The sequence below is a fragment of the Aphis gossypii genome, unplaced genomic scaffold (genome assembly GCF_020184175.1).
Source record: "Aphis gossypii isolate Hap1 unplaced genomic scaffold, ASM2018417v2 Contig00098, whole genome shotgun sequence".
NCBI lineage: Eukaryota > Metazoa > Arthropoda > Insecta > Hemiptera > Aphididae > Aphis > Aphis gossypii.
The window spans coordinates 101,392-122,807 of NW_026083015.1; the positions used below are offsets into that span (position 1 = coordinate 101,392).

At 34.0% G+C, this 21,416-nt stretch overlaps 5 protein-coding genes across 5 annotated transcripts; 2 read left to right on the plus strand and 3 right to left on the minus strand.

Moving 5' to 3' along the window:
* Nucleotides 1-1,882: 1,882 nt before the first annotated feature.
* LOC126553219 (uncharacterized) lies at nucleotides 1,883-4,293 on the minus strand. Its single transcript, XM_050208377.1, has 3 exons — nucleotides 4,111-4,293; nucleotides 3,086-3,197; nucleotides 1,883-2,967 (listed from the first exon to the last, which is right to left on the minus strand). The coding sequence occupies exons 1-3, from the start codon at nucleotides 4,291-4,293 to the stop codon at nucleotides 1,883-1,885; spliced, it is 1,380 nt and encodes a 459-aa protein (XP_050064334.1).
* Nucleotides 4,294-5,479: 1,186 nt separating this feature from the next.
* Nucleotides 5,480-6,366, minus strand: LOC126553220 (uncharacterized). The gene is made up of 3 exons (XM_050208378.1): nucleotides 6,278-6,366; nucleotides 5,888-6,191; nucleotides 5,480-5,794 (listed from the first exon to the last, which is right to left on the minus strand). The coding sequence occupies exons 1-3, from the start codon at nucleotides 6,364-6,366 to the stop codon at nucleotides 5,480-5,482; spliced, it is 708 nt and encodes a 235-aa protein (XP_050064335.1).
* A 2,386-nt stretch (nucleotides 6,367-8,752) lies between these two features.
* LOC126553221 (uncharacterized) lies at nucleotides 8,753-13,191 on the plus strand. Its single transcript, XM_050208379.1, has 3 exons — nucleotides 8,753-9,703; nucleotides 9,991-10,486; nucleotides 10,589-13,191. The coding sequence occupies exons 1-3, from the start codon at nucleotides 9,278-9,280 to the stop codon at nucleotides 13,189-13,191; spliced, it is 3,525 nt and encodes a 1,174-aa protein (XP_050064336.1). The 5' UTR covers nucleotides 8,753-9,277.
* Nucleotides 13,186-13,956, plus strand: LOC126553224 (ATP-dependent DNA helicase pif1-like). The gene has a single exon (XM_050208381.1). It carries the CDS (start codon nucleotides 13,194-13,196, stop codon nucleotides 13,917-13,919), a length of 726 nt encoding a protein of 241 aa, XP_050064338.1. The 5' UTR covers nucleotides 13,186-13,193; the 3' UTR covers nucleotides 13,920-13,956.
* A 1,025-nt stretch (nucleotides 13,957-14,981) lies between these two features.
* LOC126553222 (uncharacterized) lies at nucleotides 14,982-16,829 on the minus strand. The gene is made up of 3 exons (XM_050208380.1): nucleotides 16,294-16,829; nucleotides 15,509-16,004; nucleotides 14,982-15,406 (listed from the first exon to the last, which is right to left on the minus strand). Exons 1-3 carry the CDS (start codon nucleotides 16,717-16,719, stop codon nucleotides 14,982-14,984), a joined length of 1,347 nt encoding a protein of 448 aa, XP_050064337.1. The 5' UTR covers nucleotides 16,720-16,829.
* Between the last annotated feature and the right edge of the window lie 4,587 nt (nucleotides 16,830-21,416).

A 21,416-nucleotide genomic window follows, 5' to 3' on the forward strand; every position in this document is an offset into this window, starting at 1 on the left:
CAGCAGTGCACCGACAACCCGTGAGTTATTTTTTATTGTTATTTATTTATTATTATTGTCTGGCCAGAAAGGCCTTTCTTTTCTATATTAACTATACCAAGTTACTGCTCTAATAGCGTTTTGTTTTGTATTATAATTATTGTGTTATTGAGCCAGAAGGGCCATAACTCTTTTTCATTGGGTTCTATTATATCTATATTTTATTCTGTTTAGCCATAAGGGCTACACAGCCTTTAATATTTACTGTTTATATATTTGCAATTATTACCTAAATATTTTATATATTATTATTAAATCTGCTTGTGCCGAACCGGCAATTATTTTACTTATCATATTTTATATATATTTTACTTGTCGCGCCATAAGGGCCGTTTATTTATTATATTTTATATTTTGTTTGGCCATAAGGGCCGCGAATTTATACATACCTTTTTTTTACTTGTTGGGCCAAAAGGGCCGTAAATTATTATTACTGTTTTGTTGAATTATATAGCTGTTATTACCATTTAAATTGAGTTACCATTATTTATTGTAGTTACCTATTCGTTAGTTTAAGTACACACACACATATATACACACGTACACACACCACCGCATACTAGCACTCACAGGTCTTGCTCGGCGAACCTGGCCACTTTCTGTTGAGTGCTATACCTATATACACACAGTTTACACAAATCGGTCGGTGTGTGAGTGCAGCGCGCGAAGCGCCGGGTTACCGGGCGCGCGTATTATTATTATATGCTCCCGGCCCGTACAATAGCCGTAACATTGTTTGTGAAATCTGCACGAAAATCTTCATATGGATATACTTCAGAGTTTAAATGTACTTTTAGGTTTTTCAAATAGCAGTGATCGAATCGTCCTGATGGATTAAATAAATTATTTTTTCGGTTCGGTTTGAAGTCCGATTAATGCAAATCTAGGTTTCTCCAACAAACTGCTTGATTTTACCGTCCACGAATGAGAAGTGTTCTAAGGGAGAACTGGATACTCGCACAAGTCCCAATTTCTGAACGCACATGCAACTGGTTTACGAGAGTCTAATACTTTTAACAGTTTTATTTTTTCTTTATCACTAACTCTGATGATGGGCATATTCCAGATAATTTTATTTAATTCAATGGCTACTTTTTTAAGTTTTTCATTAGGAGTTGTCGTCAAAACATACAACGCATCAAAATCTGTAGATGATCTGCTTAAAATTATTTGTTGATTACAGTTGAGCAGTATTTTTTTATAATCTTCACAAAATCCAAACAAGTGTTTGAGCGGGATACAACCAGCGAATTTGTTATTTAACATGAAATGTTTATTTTCACTGGCATCCATATCTACATCCCAAGCAGCATTTTGTATAGTCTATTCAAAATGAGACCGGACCCCGGCGGCCGAATTGTGCGCATGGGCGTGGCTTATTTCTGCGGCTCGGCCTGACACGCCGCCGCCGACGAGAGCGCCACATTATTCTCTTCTTCTTCTTCATTATTATCGACTGCAGACGAGTACAAATAATTTAAAATGCATTGTTTAGCTATGAAGCGTATTAATTTGTACGACACTATCAGATCGCCGGTCGGACGTGAATTATCAATGTATATAAATAAATAATATAATAAATGCAACGTATAATATAAAGATTAAGTATGTAATTAAAGTATTGTTTTTTTATAAACATTACATAGGTTAGTTTAATTTAATTAATACTCAACAAAAAGCTGAGTATACGTCAGTTATGCATAAATTACAATTGTATAAAAACATTATAATACATTCAGTCACTTATACAAATAAAAATTACACAAATATCTACAGTTTAAAAATGATTGGCAAAAAAATATTTATAAATAATTATTATGTACAAAATATATCATGGAAATAATTACAAGTCATCGTCAGAATTGGAAGTATCGCCTGTTATGGTGAGGACACAGGGTTCTAAATTGTCTATAATTGCATCCATATTTTCGTCTACTTCTGTCATTTTATCCTCCTCTGTTTTAACATGTTGAAGAAAATTTTGCCAATTTTCGCTGGTGACCCGTTCAATTGCCGTGTTCAGAAGGAGCTTAACGTCATCGATTTTGTATGTCGTATTGTGCTGTTTGACGTAGCCCTTAACCATTGCCCATGCCAATTCTATCGGGTTCAATTCGCAATGGTAGGGTGGTAATCTCAATACATTATGCCCGGCGTCTTTGGCCATATTGTCGACAACATATGACATATACTGCCCCTTTATTTCTTTGACCTTCGCCAGTAATTGTGGCTTAAACATTTTTTGGTCAATGACAACGTTTTTTGAAATTAACCACGATATAATGTCTTCTTTTTTTGTGCTGGATGTCGGTATTTTCTCTGTCCTGACCGAGTGATACGGGGCATTGTCCATCACAATTACCGAGTTTGGATCAAGGCGTGGAAGAATTGACTTAAACCATTCGTGGAAGTTGTCACCATTCATTTCGTCATGGTAGTCTGCACTATTTTTTTTTGATTCAAAAAATAACAGACCACCATCTACAAAACCTTTGTGCGAGCCAATGTGTACAATTATCAAACGTTTGCCCTTGCCAGTCGGGTTCGTAACACCTGTTGTCAGACCTTTGTTAAAAGCGTCATGTTTTGACCGAATTGTCTGGTCGACCCATACTTTGTCAACACAATCACCTGCATTTAGCCACGTTTCGTCTAGATAGTAGACGGTACGACCTTCTTCTCTATATTTACGTACATCGTACAAATAATTCTGACGCCAAACCAACAGATCTTCTCGCTCCGTCAACACGCTGCATCTTTTCCTCTTGGTGAAGACGAAGTCCAATTTCTTTATCAACGAATACAACGAAGTGCGTTTGAAATCGGGAAGGGCAGGATCTTCATTCACCGCATGCAAAATTTTGTCGATGGTTGGTATTTCTTTTCTCAACCAAAAGGAATGAACTTTTTGACGAAGTGCATTACGATCTAAGTCGTCAATGCTATCGAACAGACATTTCTTATTACGTGTCTTATTAGGAGACGTAACAGTTCCGGTTTTTTTTGTATTCGGAAATAATTGAAACTATCGAATTGCGACCAATACCTGTGATATTTGAAATTTCAACCATCATTTCCTTGTACGGCTTACTCGGAGACTTCAATTTCATGTCCTTATAAATGTTGATAATCATGGTCTTCTGACGGCTCCATATCATCTAAAAAACAAATTTATATTTAATTTGGTCAAACTTATATTATTTTGGGAAGTATGTTATATATCTATTCCGTATTTTTAATTTCGAAAATCAAAATTCGTATAAACAAAATTTCGAAATGCCGGTGAAATAAAAATCATAAAAATTAAACGTGTATTATTACAGTACCGATATTATTAATTTATAATATTTTACTCACTTTTCCTGGAATATTTCTTTTTTTAGGTGACATAGTTTTCTCCACGTTGTCCAATTCAGAACCATATCCACACGATCACACATAGTGAATTTGTAAAACGAAAAGTTTAAAAAAACGTACGAAAACGATCAAGAAAACAAAAAAACACGGGTAAAAATCACGGAGCGTATTTTCAAGCAGGCGTCGACACGGAGAGAGGAGCACAAATGCGTTGAATTCGTTAAATCTTACATGTTACATTGATATAATAGGCATATGTGCAGAGCAGCTGTCGTGAGTGTCCAGCTGCTACCTAGAATTTCAAAAATGCACGAAGTATCTACACACAATACCGAGCTATACATTTTTTTTCTATAGAACATTTTTCTTATATAAAACGACGCATGACGCGCGTACGCACATGCACCTCGCACGGAACGCACAGGCGGCCGGAGCTATGGTCACGTGATCTATGGTGTGGGAGGTCCGTCGCGAACGAAAACTGGTCGCCGCCGAGGTCCGGTCTCATTTTGAATAGACTATAGATTGTTCAATTCACTCGGAGTGTGCGAGCAAAAACCTTTAAGACTCGAAGATATTCCAGTAGATTTTAATTTTTGTATTTCCACTCCGTTAATTTCATATCAGATTTCAGAAAATAAAAATGCTAAGCCATTATTTGTAAAGTTGAATTCACCCTTCTCTGCTGTAATATCTGCAGGTATATTTATTTACCTTCAATGTAAAGATAGCTCTCGCAAGGCAAGTGTAAGCGTCCATATTTTGAATAGATATTCTAATTTCATCGTTATTGGATAAAGCTTTAGTCGAATACGGAAGGAAAGAGTGGTACTGCATTTGAGTTATTTTGCAATCTTCTTCATATCCGCCAGCTACGTCCAAATACATTTCATCCATGATTATAGAACTTTTAAAGAGCGTAAAAATGATAGATTGTTTTTGGTTAGGTTCTTTACAATCGGTGTACGTCTTGACGTTTTAATCTTGCTAGTAGAACTATTGATTTTCTTGATAACATTTCTTTTTATATAACTGTTGAACTTAATAGCCATTTTTATGTTTAATTTGTAAACGAATTGTGATTGGCTCCCCTCTTAAATTGATTAAGTTATTATCTTGATCTCTTAGCACTATATTTACTTTACTTATAGACGTGGAATTAAGCCGGTAGAAAACTAAATGTTTTGGAACTTCAATGATTTTATGTCCAGGCGGCGAAGACGGGAAAACTCGTGTATCGTCTGGCTCGGTATACCATTACTGAATGAACCAAAATTAGATTGCAATCTATTTTTATACAGTTAACTTTCATTATGTTAACTATCCGTTCAGATTCATGCTTTGTGTTTTCAGAGTAAACTTATTTTCAAAACCTAATATTTTGGATATATTATGTTCAATCGTGAAATCAATATCATGACTACACGTCATTGAACATTTTAATGTGCTGCTATCAGCCTTGAGTTGAAACAAAGTAACATGATTTGGTAAGAGTTTTTGAATCGTTAACTCCAAATTAATTATTTCATATGATCCCGTTGGTATAGTTACATTTACACATTTGCCGAGCGAATTGCGAAATCCTATCGTATTACAATCCGGTTCTATGTTTGGTATAGAATTATGTGTTTGCAGACTTAAAAGACATAGCTGCGATGTATTTTTTACTTCTAACGGTGGAAAAACATCACATGACATTTCCTTGGAATTACCATTTAATGTTATCGTGTACTTGATAAAAATTTCAAACACAAATGCCGGCAATTAAATGTGTTATAACGTTGATGCCTAGTGTAATTATACTGTATGTTACATCCACTGAGGTACGACTGTAGTTCTAGTGGAGGCGGTAGATTACCAAAACTGTCGTAGTATGTAACTTGTTTTCCAATTTTTTTATACGCTACCCAATGAGTTCCTGTACTTTTTTCAATGTCCAAATTGATAACCGCTGATTCTTTATGCTTTGGTCGTGGAGGTAACCTATCTCTAGAAAACACTCCGATGAAATGAGGTATTTTCATTATGCGCGCATGTTTTATAATTTCGTAATCATACAGAGCTCTTTTGGGTAACGTAGAAATTAGTTTTTTTGCAGATTTGGAGTTTTCTTTAAAGATTTACGGGTACCCTTTCTTTTATACGAACCACCTCCGTGTGGAGCGAGATATAGTCCTTTTTCTTTCTCTATTTTATACGTGCCGCCTTTATTAGGTGCGAGATATAATGCTCTGCCCAAATGCGAAGGTTCATTTCTATTAAATTCACTAACGGTTTTTACAACGTTAGCAATGCCACCTGTTAGCGCTCCGAGTGCAGATAAGCCAGCAAAAATTGGTATCAACGGTAACATACCACCAGTTTTCGGTATAGGTATGACACGAGGTACTCGAGATTTCTTGCCGTTTTTACGGAATATTTTTTTAGCTGCCGCAACACATTTTTTTGTTAATTTCATCAGGTTTTTTTCATTAATATTTTTTTTGAGTACATTTTTAGCCGCCTTTATTGTAGCTTTGAATCCACATCCTGCACCAATTTTACGTTTTGCCTTCATGCCCGTTGTGACTAACCACGCTGCAGCCTTTTCTTTTAAATTTGAGTCTTTTGACTTGAATCTATTCCAAGCCCTATTTTCTAATATATAATCTGCTTTTTGACGATCTGTCAAAGATTTGCTGTGATCATAAGCGATATCGTGTTCTTTACACGCCGAATCTAAAGGATTGATACCTTTATCACCACGATCCAACCGTTTTCTTAATTTTGTCCCCGGACCGCAGTACTGATAACCTAAAATGATAAATAAAAACACTATAAACTTGTAAAGTGATATTGTTAGTTTATGTGTGTGTGTGTGTGGTAGAGTTTATAATTCCCTGGTAAATGAAGTTCAAGTGGTAATTTATTTATAAGAGTGTTAATTATACCTCCGCCTTTATTCTTGTTGTTTCTTCGAACGGGTGACATCGTGTAATGGTCAGATTACAAAGATTACACAGCTATTTATACATAATCATTATATTATAATGAAGTTTGTAGATCAACAAATAAAACTTACAGTGGAAAATATCGACCCACCTACGACTCGTGAATCAAGACATGGAGCGCTTTTACCAAATACCTGTCGTGCTTTAGTTGTTGGTCCTTCTGGATGTGGTAAAACGAATTTAATTTATGCCTTATTGACTAATATCAATGGTATACGATTTCATAACGTTTATATATACTCGAAAACACTCGATCAACCTAAATATAAAATGCTTTGTAAAATTTTAAAAGATGTGGACGGAGTACAGTTATTCACTTTTCATGAAAACGATGAGGTTATCCCACCAGAAAAAGCATTACCAGATTCTGTTTTTATATTTGACGATATTTTATGTGAAAATCAGAATATTGTACGTTCTTACTACACGCGCTGTAGACATAACAACATTGATGTGTTCTATCTGGCGCAATCATTCGTACGCATACCAAAACAACTTATTCGAGATAATAGCAACATGATAATATTATTCAAGCAAGATGAGACTAATTTAAAACACGTTTACATGGAACACTGCTCTGGTGATATGAATTATCCCGAGTTTAAAGAGTTTTGTACTTTGTGTTGGAGTAAGGGGAGATTCAATTTCGTCGTAATAAGTAAGGACTGTGAACGTGACAACGGACGATATCGACACGGTTTTGACACGTTTGTCGTTATATAAAACACTATAGTACGATATTAACCATGGAAGACGATAGTACAGTGTTGAACGAATTAGTTATTGCTAAGGAAAACATTAAATGTAAATTTGAAGCATTAAAAAGAGGTGATGCCGACATTCAATCTTATGTATCACAAACATTTAAACCAATAATCGAGCCTCTGAACAAATTACATAACAATCGCCAACACCACAAACTTCCGAAGCAGGTAATGATAATGACATTTCGAATGCAATTGAAGATTTAGCTACCGATAATCGGACGGGAACTTACCGGTCATTAGAAGAATGTGAGAAAGATAAAATATATGGTCCAAGAAAAAATCTGATGGTGTTATTAAATTAGGTCATGAAGAAGTAAAATTTAAAAACAATGAAATAATTATCAATGATTCATCTTATCAGCTAACACCGGGGCTTGTTGAGTTATTGTTTTCTAGATATCCAATGCAATATACTGATAGTGATTTAAATACATATAAATCAATACTTATTCAAACATCGGCACATTTAACGCTGGATGGTACAAAAATTAAGCAAGGTGGTGCAAAGTATAAACAAATTATTTGTAAGCTATTTTCCTCGGGGACCGGTGTGCAATTACAAACGCATAATTTAGTATATTGGAATGATCCGAATGAGTTGGTTGATAGATTAAGACTTCTTTTAGCCTCTCAATCTGCGGGAAACACCGGAGTTTCAAACGAAATATTATCTATTTTTGAAGAACTCTATGAATCCGGTATACAAAGAAAATACCTAATGTCTAAACGTGATATAGCAATCGAACTTCACAGACCGGCTAGGAAAAATTATACTAGACGAACAGTAAATGTGTACGGAAAAAACGATTTATGGCAGGCAGACTTGGTCGAGATTATACCACTTTCAAAGAAAAACAATGGATACAAGTATATTCTCTGTGTGATTGACTGCTTCACGAAATTCGTCTGGGCTATTCCATTAAAAACAAAAACGGCTTGTGAAGTGACCGATGCCATGTCAAAAATACTTATAAGTAGATCGCCTAAACTGCTGCAGGTAGATAATGGAAAACAATTTTACAATTTGAAATTTGACATGTTAATGACAAAGCATAATATAAAAAAAGATAGCACATATTCAACGACGAAAGCTTGTTTTGTAGAAAGTTTAACCAAACTTTAAAACACATGTATAGAGAGTTTACTGCTCAGGTTTACATAATGGTTATCTATTTTACCCATCCTGATAGATAATTACAACAATCAAAAACATAGAACGATCGGGATGACACCAGTCCAGGCGGAAGAAAATCCTGCACTAGTGACTTTGAAACAACGCACAATCGTTAATAGGAAAATAAAATTTCTGTTGGAGAAAAAGTTTTTATATAAGCACTCAGAAAGGAGTTTTTTACAAAAGGTTTTACTAATTGGTCAACAGAAATATTCACAATAGTAAAAATAAAAAAAAAAACCACCCACTATCATTACACGATTATCATTATGAACCATAGCCGGTTGTTTTTAACACGAAGAAATATCTAAAACAATTTCCTAATGATTATTTAATCGAAAAAAATTATACGAAAGAAGGGTATCAGATATAATTTTTTTTAATGATAGGGTTTAACATCTCATAATCTTATATAAAAATGAATCGCAAAATTTGGTAAGCGCATAACTCAACAACGCCTGGACCGATTTCGCTCATTCTTTTTTTGTTTGGGTCGTAATTGTCAGGAGAAGGTTCTTACGGACGAAAAATTTGAGAAAGTTATCGGATTAGAGAAATATGACGAGGTGGTGATGAAATTACAGAGGCGCCATCTATCCAGCAAATAGTCAACTAAATTATTTTTGGTAGTCAATGGCAACCATTTAAATAAAATAAATCATTAATTTAAAATGTTTTTAAAAATGCATGCAAATAGACATACAAACAACGCAAATGTTCGCAAATGTTCGTTGAAGTCCAAGGATGGTTTTTACGGCTAGAAAAATTAGAATTATTGCTGGAAAAACCCTAAAAATAGCCCTTTTCTTTTTAAAATAGCCCTTCCTATAATATTTATAATATAATACTGATCGTATCCATGGCAACCAACAATCGTGTTTTGTGCAGAGTGTTTAGTTAGTTAGTGTTTGTTTAGTTCGTGATTAGTGAAAAAATAATTTATATTTGATATGCCTCCTATAAGACGAAGCAATTTAGGTAGAAGAACCAGAAATGCTACAAACCAAGCTAATTACCGATCTAATTCACAAACGCGTGAAGCGCGAGCAAGTTTGAATCGAGCTGCTTTTAGTTACGATGTGTCAATTGACTACAGTAACTACCAATGTGTTGTTATTGGTTCTATGAACTCGGTTTGCTCACACTGTAAGGCATTAAAATACAAAAACGAAGCCAATGGATTGTGTTGCGCAAATGGTAAAGTGAAATTGATACCATTGGATCCACCACCAGAACCATTGTACTCATTGGTTTCAGGAATAGGAACAGATTCTATACACTTTTTGACAAATATCCAACAATATAACAATTGCTTTCAAATGACTTCATTTGGGGCAACAAATGTAGTTCGGGAAAATTTTATGCCAACTTTCAAGGTATGTATTATAGCAGTTACTCATAATTATTTTAGCGAACAAAATTTTCTGTCACCAAAGTTAAGATGTGTCACTAATCTTCAATTCTTAATCATTACGAAATATATCACTTAGTCATCATATTATATTATGGTGTTTCAGTTTCAGTGACACTTTTATTATTTTTATATTTGATAGATATTAGTTAAAACTAAATATATACTTTTTAAGATCAAATATTATTTAAGTTTGATCACCGACAATCCATTAATTTATACCACACCATAATATATTTTTTTTATTTACAGATACAAGGGCAAATATATCATAGAGCAGGTTCACTGTTACCAGTGTCAGATAGCGACAACAAATTCCTGCAAATTTATTTTATGGGCAATTCACCACAAGAAATTGATCTGCGTTGTGCACATAACAATTTAGTAAAGAGGTCTATTGTAGAACAATTACAAACTTTATTTCATCAGCACAATCAATTGATTATATTGTTTAAAACTGCCCTGGATCTGATGCCATCCGATAATCACAAAATTGTAATCAGAGCTGATAAAACACCTGCAGGTCAACATACAAGACGTTTTAATGCACCAACTATTGATGAAGTTGCTATCGTTGTAGTTGGAGAAAACTTGGAATCCCGTGATATTGTTTTACGTCGTCGGAATGATCAATTACAACGTATAAAGGAAACACACCGCTCATATGATGCACTGCAATATCCCATTATATTTTGGCAAGGTGAAGATGGCTACGATTTCTCAATAAAAATGATAAATCCCATTGCAGGTAACTAAAATATTAGTTTAGCTATGGCGATAATATCTCAGTCATTATATTATGTATTTTAATTTTATATTTGAATGTTATTAAAACAAAATCTATTTACAGGTTCTGAAACCAACAAAAAAGTCAGTTCAATGAACTATTATTCATACCGCCTAATGATTCGGGAAAATGAAGATAATCACATATTGAAATGTCGGCGATTATATCACAAATATGTTGTTGACATGTATGTTAAAATTGAAACGGAAAGATTAACATTCATCAGGTTGAATCAAACCAAACTCCGATCTGAAGAGTATATTCACCTTCGAGATGCGATTAATACTGATGGAAATGCACAGAATGTCGGTCGGATGACTATTCTTCCAGCAACATACATCGGAAGCCCTCGGCATATGCACGAATATGCTCAAGATGCCATGTCGTATGTTCGTCATTATGGTACAGCAGATTTGTTCATCACATTTACATGCAATCCGCAATGGATAGAAATCAATCAGGAGTTATTCTCTGGGCAATCACCCATTGATCGTCATGATATTACAGCCAGAGTCTTTAGACAAAAGTTGAAATCTTTAATGGATTTCATCGTAAAACATAATGTGTTTGGTGAGACACGCTGCTGGATGTATTCTGTGGAGTGGCAGAAACGAGGATTGCCACATGCACACATTTTGATTTGGTTGGTTGAAAATATAAGGCCAAATGAAGTTGATGCAGTGATATCAGCTGAAATCCCTAATGTACAAGTAGATCCTGGATTGCATGAGGTAGTTATCAAAAACATGATACATGGTCCCTGTGGAACTCTTAATCAAAATTCACCGTGTATGATGGATGGTAAATGTTCAAAACGATATCCACGGACATTAATATCGGAAACAATTACTGGTAATGACGGTTATCCATTGTATCGTCGCAGATCGACAGCAGACAATGGAAAATCAACAATTGTCAAATTAAATCAACAAGATATTGAAATAGATAATCGTTGGATTGTTCCATATTCACCCATTTTATCAAAGACATTCAAAGCACACATCAACGTTGAATCTTGCCATTCAGTGAAATCTATTAAATACATTTGCAAATATGTAGCCAAAGGGAGTGATATGGCTGTGATTGGAATTGGTGCAGAGAATTCCAATGATGAAGTTACCCAATACCAAATGGGCCGCTATGTCAGTAGTAATGAAGCAGTTTGGCGAATATTTTCTTTTCCTATTCATGAGAGACACCCTTCTGTTGTTCACTTAGCTGTGCATTTAGAAAATGGACAAAGAGTGTATTTTACAGCACAGAACGCAGTACAAAGAGCTGCTCAGCCACCATCTACTACATTAACCAGTTTTTTTGAGACATGCCAAAACGATGATTTCGCACAAACATTGCTATATTCTGAAATGCCAAAATATTATACCTGGAATCAATCCTCAAGGAGATTTATACGACGGAAACAAGGAAAACCAGTTCCAGGATATACAGATGTATATTCCACCGATGCGATTGGCCGGATTTATTCAGTACATCCAAGCAATGATGAATGTTTTTACTTACGACTGCTATTAGTCAATGTACGTGGCCCAACATCATTCCAACAGTTACGAACTGTTGATGGTGAATTGTGTGTATCCTACAGAGAAGCCTGTCAACGTTTGCAATTGCTTGAAAATGACGCTCATTGGGATCAAACTCTCAATGATGCTGTAATATCATCACACGCTCATCAAATACGAACATTGTTTTCTATAATCATATCTACATGCTTCCCATCAAACCCAATTGATTTGTGGATCAAGTACAAAGATTATATGTGTGATGATATTTTGTATCAAATACAGAATAGAATGGGAAATCCAAATATACAAATCAGTGAAGAAATTTACAATGAAGCATTGATTTCAATTGAGGACATGTGCTTGATAATGTCAAACAAACTATTAATTCAATTAGGCCTGACCGCGCCCAATCGTCCAATGCATGACGCTTTTAACCAAGAGTTGCATCGAGAAAGACTGTATGATCTCAACGATTTGAAAGAATTAATTCAAACAAATCTTCCACTGTTAAATGAACAACAGAAGTATGTATTTGAAACTCTTATGAAAGTAACAAATGATGAAACTGGAGGGATTTACTTCTTAGATGCACCTGGTGGTACAGGAAAAACTTTTTTGATTTCATTAATATTAGCAACAATTCGCTCACAAAATAAAATTGCACTTGCACTCGCTTCGTCGGGAATCGCAGCAACTTTGCTTGAAGGTGGTCGAACAGCCCATTCAGCACTAAAATTGCCATTAAATATGCATAGCAATGAAACTCCAACCTGCAACGTTTCGAAGAACTCTGCAATGGCAAAGGTTTTGCAGCAATGTAAATTGATTGTTTGGGATGAATGCACGATGGCACATAAAAAATCTTTGGAGGCTTTGGACAGAACCTTAAAAGATCTACGGAGCAATAATAACCGATTTGGTGGTGCAATGATTTTATTAGCAGGAGATTTTCGTCAAACATTGCCGGTGATTCCACGATCAACGCCAGCTGATGAACTCAATGCATGTCTAAAGTCCTCCAGTTTGTGGAAACATGTCAAAGTACTTCATTTAAGCAAGAATATGCGTGTCGAGTTGCAAAATGACCAATCTGGAAACATATTCTCTAAACAACTCATTGACATTGGTAATGGCAATTTCCTATAGACATGTTGACTGGCTGCATTAACTTTCCTCTAAGTTTTTGTCAGTTAACTCGATCAAAAGATGAACTTATTCAGAAGGTGTTTCCAGATGTTTCTCAAAATTACAGAAACCATGATTGGTTGAGCGAACGAGCTATACTGGCTGCAAAAAACATAGATGTAAATGAATTAAATTTCAAAATTCAAGAACAAATTACAGGCGAATTGATGATATATAAATCAGTTGATTCGGCTACTAATCAAGATGATGTAGTCAACTATCCACCGGAATTTTTAAACTCGCTGGATTTGCCAGGATTGCCACCTCACAATCTTCAATTAAAGGTTGGATCGGTGGTTATAATGTTGCGAAATATCAACCAACCGCGTCTTTGCAACGGTACACGGTTAGCGATAAAAAAATTACTAAACAATGTGATAGAAGCAACTATACTCAAAGGAAAGTATAAAGGAGAAGATGTTCTCATACCGCGCATCCCAATGATTCCGACTGATGTGCCATTTGAGTTTAAACGACTACAGTTTCCAGTGCGTCTTGCTTTTGCTATGACTATAAACAAGTCACAGGGGCAATCATTAAGTGTTTGTGGTATTAATCTAGAAAACCCATGTTTCTCACATGGTCAATTGTATGTTGCCTGTTCCCGTGTTGGAAAACCATCAGATTTGTTTATCTATGCGCCAGGTAATCAAACAAGAAACATCGTATACCACAAAGTACTACAATGATAATAATAATAATTATGATTCACATGATTAACAATAAAGCGATTACTTACTTTTAAATCATGACAGAACCGTCACCCTGGTGATAGGGCGTTGTGAATAAAAAATAATTAAATAAAACTATAACAGTTAAAACTATAACTACTTACTTTTAAATCATTATATATGTTTTATTTAATTATTTTTTATTCACAACGCCCTATCACCAGGGTGACGGTTCTGTTCAGGAGAATTTTTTAAAATACGTAGGCACAAAAACTGCCACATTACAAATCTTTCGTCGTGAATTCGACGTAATATTAGCACTATCAATAAGATTAAATTAAAAATTAACACACGGCATACGAAAATGCAAAAAAAGAAAGTAACACACGGGCAACGCCGGTGTCGGGTCAGCTAGTATTAATATATATTCTATAATTTATTGTTAAGGCATGTAAATATCTGTTGATTTTGTTTTTATTAACATTATACCGTGTTATATATTAATACATGTATTGTATTACATATTTGCAAATGTATTTAATAGATCACTGAATGGCAAGATTCAACGTTGATGTGTCTTTGATGTCTTTGATAAAATGGGTGAATAGGAACAATCCAACGATTATCTATTTCAATATCTTGTTGATTTAATTTGACAATTGTTGATTTTCATTGTCTGCTGTCGATCTGCGACGATACAATGGATAACCGTCATTACCAGTAATTGTTTCCGATATTAATGTCCGTGGATATCGTTTTGAACATTTACCATCCATCATACACGGTGAATTTTGATTAAGAGTTCCACAGGGACCATGTATCATGTTTTTGATAACTACCTCATGCAATCCAGGATCTACTTGTACATTAGGGATTTCAGCTGATATCACTGCATCAACTTCATTTGGCCTTATATTTTCAACCAACCAAATCAAAATGTGTGCATGTGGCAATCCTCGTTTCTGCCACTCCACAGAATACATCCAGCAGCGTGTCTCACCAAACACATTATGTTTTACGATGAAATCCATTAAAGATTTCAACTTTTGTCTAAAGACTCTGGCTGTAATATCATGACGATCAATGGGTGATTGCCCAGAGAATAACTCCTGATTGATTTCTATCCATTGCGGATTGCATGTAAATGTGATGAAAATCTGCTGTACCATAATGACGAACATACGACATGGCATCTTGAGCATATTCGTGCATATGCCGAGGGCTTCCGATGTATGTTGCTGGAAGAATAGTCATCCGACCGACATTCTGTGCATTTCCATCAGTATTAATCGCATCTCGAAGGTGAATATACTCTTCAGATCGGAGTTTGGTTTGATTCAACCTGATGAATGTTAATCTTTCCGTTTCAATTTTAACATACATGTCAACAACATATTTGTGATATAATCGCCGACATTTCAATATGTGATTATCTTCATTTTCCCGAATCATTAGGCGGTATGAATAATAGTTCATTGAACTGACTTTTTTGTTGGTTTCAGAACCTGTAAATAGATTTTGTTTTAATAACATTCAAATATAAAATTAAAATACATAATATAATGACTGAGATATTATCGCCATAGCTAAACTAATATTTTAGTTACCTGCAATGGGATTTATCATTTTTATTGAGAAATCGTAGCCATCTTCACCTTGCCAAAATATAATGGGATATTGCAGTGCATCATATGAGCGGTGTGTTTCCTTTATACGTTGTAATTGATCATTCCGACGACGTAAAACAATATCACGGGATTCCAAGTTTTCTCCAACTACAACGATAGCAACTTCATCAATAGTTGGTGCATTAAAACGTCTTGTATGTTGACCTGCAGGTGTTTTATCAGCTCTGATTACAATTTTGTGATTATCGGATGGCATCAGATCCAGGGCAGTTTTAAACAATATAATCAATTGATTGTGCTGATGAAATAAAGTTTGTAATTGTTCTACAATAGACCTCTTTACTAAATTGTTATGTGCACAACGCAGATCAATTTCTTGTGGTGAATTGCCCATAAAATAAATTTGCAGGAATTTGTTGTCGCTATCTGACACTGGTAACAGTGAACCTGCTCTATGATATATTTGCCCTTGTATCTGTAAATAAAAAAAATATATTATGGTGTGGTATAAATTAATGGATTGTCGGTGATCAAACTTAAATAATATTTGATCTTAAAAAGTATATATTTAGTTTTAACTAATATCTATCAAATATAAAATATAATAAAAGTGTCACTGAAACTGAAACACCATAATATAATATGATGACTAAGTGATATATTTCGTAATGATTAAGAAATTGAAGATTAGTGACACATCTTAACTTTGGTGACAGAAAATTTTGTTCGCTAAAATAATTATGAGTAACTGCTATAATACATACCTTGAAAGTTGGCATAAAATTTTCCCGAACTACATTTGTTGCCCCAAATGAAGTCATTTGAAAGCAATTGTTATATTGTTGGATATTTGTCAAAAAGTGTATAGAATCTGTTCCTATTCCTGAAACCAATGAGTACAATGGTTCTGGTGGTGGATCCAATGGTATCAATTTCACTTTACCATTTGCGCAACACAATCCATTGGCTTCGTTTTTGTATTTTAATGCCTTACAGTGTGAGCAAACCGAGTTCATAGAACCAATAACAACACATTGGTAGTTACTGTAGTCAATTGACACATCGTAACTAAAAGCAGCTCGATTCAAACTTGCTCGCGCTTCACGCGTTTGTGAATTAGATCGGTAATTAGCTTGGTTTGTAGCATTTCTGGTTCTTCTACCTAAATTGCTTCGTCTTATAGGAGGCATATCAAATATAAATTATTTTTTCACTAATCACGAACTAAACAAACACTAACTAACTAAACACTCTGCACAAAACACGATTGTTGGTTGCCATGGATACGATCAGTATTATATTATAATATTATAGGAAGGGCTATTTTAAAAAGAAAAGGGCTATTTTTAGGGTTTTTCCAGCAATAATTCTAATTTTTCTAGCCGTAAAAACCATCCTTGGACTTCAACGAACATTTGCGAACATTTGCGTTGTTTGTATGTCTATTTGCATGCATTTTTAAAAACATTTTAAATAATGATTTATTTTATTTAAATGGTTGCCATTGACTACCAAAAATAATTTAGTTGACTATTTGCTGGATAGATGGCGCCTCTGTAATTTCATCACCACCTCGTCATATTTCTCTAATCCGATAACTTTCTCAAATTTTTCGTCCGTAAGAACCTTCTCCTGACAATTACGACCCAAACAAAAAAAGAATGAGCGAAATCGGTCCAGGCGTTGTTGAGTTATGCGCTTACCAAATTTTGCGATTCATTTTTATATATAAGATTATGTACACTGTATAACATTTTTTAACATTTAGTTGTTCAAATTGTACATTGTATAAAGTATTTAAAAAATGGTATGTTTATAATGTTTAAGATTGTATTCTATTAATTAAATAAACAATAATAATAATAATAATAATATTTTAGCATTGTTGAATTATTTTTCTATATAACATGGTATAATATTATTAAAAATAAAATCACACAGATATTTACATGACAATAACAATAAATTATAGAATATATATATATATATATATATTATGTACACAGTATAATAATTTTTAACATTTAGTTGTTCAAGTACCCCCATGGTAACGTTTCTATTATGTCACCTTCCGAATACATAGCCATCCGTTTGTCGTATTCCATTTTGAAAGTTTTTGATGTAAATGTTGTTGCTAATTGCTTAGTTTTAGAATTTCGGGTTATTTGTTGAAATTGTAGTTGTACCTCCTTTATTTCGTCGTTCATTATTTTCTTCATACTGTCCATATTTAATTTTTGAATATTTTCATAACTAAGTGTAAATCATTTTATTTTTGTTGTTGTCCGGTTTTCGTTATCTGTGTGTGCTATACTTTTAGGACCAGTCGACACCCAGTCTGTTATATGTACACCTGGACCTAGTTCATCAGTCCATTCACCTAGCATGCACCCTGTCTTTACTTCGACATCATCGAAAATATAAAATACGCTATCTGTGTCGTAATACACTACTTTCTCACCGAGATTGTCCAACATGTTATACAATCTTAATCTGGCATTTGATGTTGTGAACGCTGCTATGTAAATGTTGGTATTATGCTCGTTTCCGACGTATTCGTTAATTTGTTTATAAGAAACTTCGACTAAATCATCCGTCAAAAACACTATGTTTTCAATTTCTAGTTTACTGTCCAACAATACTTGATACCATCTGTCCGGTTTTGATATGATCTCGGTTTTTGTTTGATTAGGTCTTTGTCCAAACTTACCCCAAAACGAATTTAGGCATATTTTAGCAAGTGCTCTTAATCCAGGATTTTCTTTTATATTTTCTACATCCAAATCGATTCCCACTGCATTTTTTACTGCTAAAATATAATCATTAACTGTTCGATAGTCATTTTTCCAAGAGCTAGTTTCTAGCTTAATTTTTAAAAATCGTTTTATATATTCCTTAAACAATGTATTAGATTTTTTTTTCAAAATGTTGCACTTCATAAATTTTTAGTATTTTATAACCTTTCTCTATAGCTTTTTGCACTTCGTCTGTGGTCCAAGTTCCTGTAAGTGACTTCTGATCAGCGTTGTGTGTACACTGTCTAATTTTATCAAGATGACATTGATTACAAAGTGTAAATACTAATTTTTTAGAATTTATCGGAAGTACGGGATGATATAAATTAGTCGGTGGTAATAATTTGCATTTGATAAAACCATACCAATTTGATTCCGAATATTTTTTAATTGATGGATTAAAAATCTTTTTAGGATGGCCGACGGGGTAATTATCATAATGCATTACTGTCGGGTATAAACTGCATACATCGATGTATTTAATTTTTTTATTTTTAACCATTAATTTTGTAGCGTTAGTTCTTCCTCCGAAAAACGCATCTCGTGGGTTTAGTGGCTCAATCACATCATCTGGATATTGCATAATTTGTTTATAATCGGCGTGCTTTCTCCATTTACAACTCCATATTTCTTCAACTTGGTACCCATTTTCTTTCAATTGAGTTGTCCGTCTAATTGTGTTGTTGTATAAATCGGTCATGGAGTGTTTATTAACGGGGTTTGTATCATTAGGGTTGAAGCAATCCGGACAGCCATGTTAGAAACATCCATGATACTGATATACTTTTTTTTCCGACACATCATAACCGTCGACTTTAGTACCGCATATGACAGCTTCTCCGCCGTTTAATGCATGCTTTATATTTTTATTTCCATTTAATATTTTGCTTTTCAACCACTTGATTGATTCGTCTGAAAATTTCTCTTTTTTCACATTTTGAACGACTGCTATAGTGGAATTGGACAAGTCGCTCTGCCGATAAATTGCCATACATACACTCGCAATGGTTATGTATTTAAAGGGGTCAATGTTGCACACGTCTAAAAATTGTTTTCTGAGTTCTAAACATCCTCTTCGTAGAATGTCAACGTCCGAATTACAATATTCTTCCAACTCTTTTTTGAAATTAAATGTATAATTGTTATTTGTCATTTCACCATGCCAATTTATAAAAGCTGTTCTTTGTTTCGTTGTCATAGTATTATAGCCGTAATAAGATTTGTTCGGTAAAGGTCCTATATAACATTGATTTTCTGGAGTATTGAAAAAATGTGGAAAGTATCCTTTTTTCGCTTCTGTAAGTCCAAACGTTTTTGGGAAGTCAGATAGTTTAGACTGTATAAAATTAAGGCTATAGATGAATTTTATGTTCAAGCCCCCTTCTTTTATTTCGAGCATCATAACTTTTGTCCCGTTACGAATTATTTCGTATTTGACTGTTGGCATGTATTTTAAAATGTATTGTATTATAAAATATGTATCGTATGATTTTGAATTGTGTGCTATGTATGTTGTTCCTTTCATATCTTTACTTAGTGCCCATTTGCAAAATTTATCATTAGCCGTGGCCACGTCATCTGTCGAAAACACATATTTTGTACCTTCAAAATTGTGCGCAATTACCATATTTGGTATGTGTGTTCCTGTGTTTTGTTGGGCTTCGTAATCGAAAAATATATAATTCGTTGTGAACGTACAGTCTTTCCGTTTTTCTGATGATTTGTTGTTACAAACGCAGGCTTCCACACAATATCCTCCTTTTCCTATTTTTCGTTGCATAAAACATTCATGTATACACAATTTGATGTTTTCTTGTTTGCAATTATGGCATTTTCCATATCCGCAAACGCTACTGTGTGTGTGGTCATTTCTTTGTACGATTAAATTACATCCACTGCATTTATACTCCTTATCGCAAACATTTCTATGTTTTCTTAAACATTCGACATCGACACAGTAACGGTTGCACTCTTGACAAAAAATTTTTTCTTTTCTGAAGTCATGGATATGATATTTTTCGTTACACAGCTTACACTTTAGCCCGGGTCATTTTTTACACACGTGTTTATTTTTATTATTATTATACCCCGTATCACATAATTCGCAGTAGTATACACGTTCCTTAAGCGAAGGCATGGAATAAATAGTATGAAAATGATCATTTTTTTTCAATAGATAAATCTTAATTCTATTTTCATTTCCCGAGTAGTCGATTTCACAAAAATTATCCATATTCACGACTTTCACTTGAATGTTCAACAATTTTTCGACATTTTCTATATCGCGGTAGGTAAACGGTCGGTTATCAAATATTTTTAATTTTTGACATAATTGCTTTGTCAAACGTGTTTGTATATTATTTCTGCCATTCCGTAGGTATTTTATTTGGCTATCGGTTAATTTATGTCCCAATATATCAGCAGTCTTGTACGATAATCCAACTAAAATAGCACGGGGGCAACATAATTCATCTTGATTATTAATTTCTGTTACACATCTTTTGTTTTTGGTAAAAAGATTCAAGTATTCCCAAGACGGTTTAGGTTTACCACCTTTAGGCATTATAATAACTTGAAAACTGAATACCGTTTCGTTAATATTCACAGACTGATCCGATGTTAATATACTACAAATTTTATTTAAAATTTTCTGCCCTGAGATATTGGATGTCATGTTACCTGTGGATATTGGCGAAAAAAACTTCGGATTGTCTGCGTGCATATTAACAATGTCCCCATCAGTAAAATTTGTAATTGTTTTAATATTTGTTATCATATTTTCTAAACCATCCTCTAATAGTGCGTTTAAACTAACTATATCTAAATTTCCGGCACAGGTTTTAATGTTATACTATAGTCAATCATATAAGCATTATATTTTTTTATAAATCTATTTTTCTTATTATAAATGCTGAACAAATTTGATTCTAAAAGTGAAGTTTCAGTTGCTGGTTCTATTAGTTTCGCTTTTTTTCTTTTTTCTTTTGTTCCGACCGTGGTGCCAACGTGTACACGCTTACCTAAAAAATGTACACATAATATATAATATAAGCGTTTCATACAAATGTTAATTAAATACTTTTGTTAGACGT

Bases quoted from the DNA above. Each gene is read 5' to 3' on its own strand.
- LOC126553219 (XM_050208377.1), bottom strand. From the start codon at position 4,293: ATGGATGAAATGTATTTGGACGTAGCTGGCGGATATGAAGAAGATTGC. The intron at 3,198-4,110 runs GTAAATAAATAT...TTTGTTTTTTAG, and splicing joins GAGCTATCTTTACATTGAAG to ATGATATGGAGCCGTCAGAA. The intron at 2,968-3,085 runs GTATTGGTCGCA...TTGACGACTTAG, and splicing joins TGAAATTTCAAATATCACAG to ATCGTAATGCACTTCGTCAA.
- LOC126553220 (XM_050208378.1), bottom strand. From the start codon at position 6,366: ATGTCACCCGTTCGAAGAAACAACAAGAATAAAGGCGGAGGTATAATT. The intron at 6,192-6,277 runs AGGGAATTATAA...ATTTATCATTTT, and splicing joins CCACTTGAACTTCATTTACC to AGGTTATCAGTACTGCGGTC. The intron at 5,795-5,887 runs GTACTCAAAAAA...AAAAACGGCAAG, and splicing joins CAATAAAGGCGGCTAAAAAT to AAATCTCGAGTACCTCGTGT.
- LOC126553221 (XM_050208379.1), top strand. From the start codon at position 9,278: ATGCCTCCTATAAGACGAAGCAATTTAGGTAGAAGAACCAGAAATGCT. The intron at 9,704-9,990 runs GTATGTATTATA...TTTTATTTACAG, and splicing joins ATTTTATGCCAACTTTCAAG to ATACAAGGGCAAATATATCA. The intron at 10,487-10,588 runs GTAACTAAAATA...ATCTATTTACAG, and splicing joins AATGATAAATCCCATTGCAG to GTTCTGAAACCAACAAAAAA.
- LOC126553224 (XM_050208381.1), top strand. From the start codon at position 13,194: ATGTTGACTGGCTGCATTAACTTTCCTCTAAGTTTTTGTCAGTTAACT.
- LOC126553222 (XM_050208380.1), bottom strand. From the start codon at position 16,719: ATGCCTCCTATAAGACGAAGCAATTTAGGTAGAAGAACCAGAAATGCT. The intron at 16,005-16,293 runs GTATGTATTATA...TTTTATTTACAG, and splicing joins ATTTTATGCCAACTTTCAAG to ATACAAGGGCAAATATATCA. The intron at 15,407-15,508 runs GTAACTAAAATA...ATCTATTTACAG, and splicing joins AATGATAAATCCCATTGCAG to GTTCTGAAACCAACAAAAAA.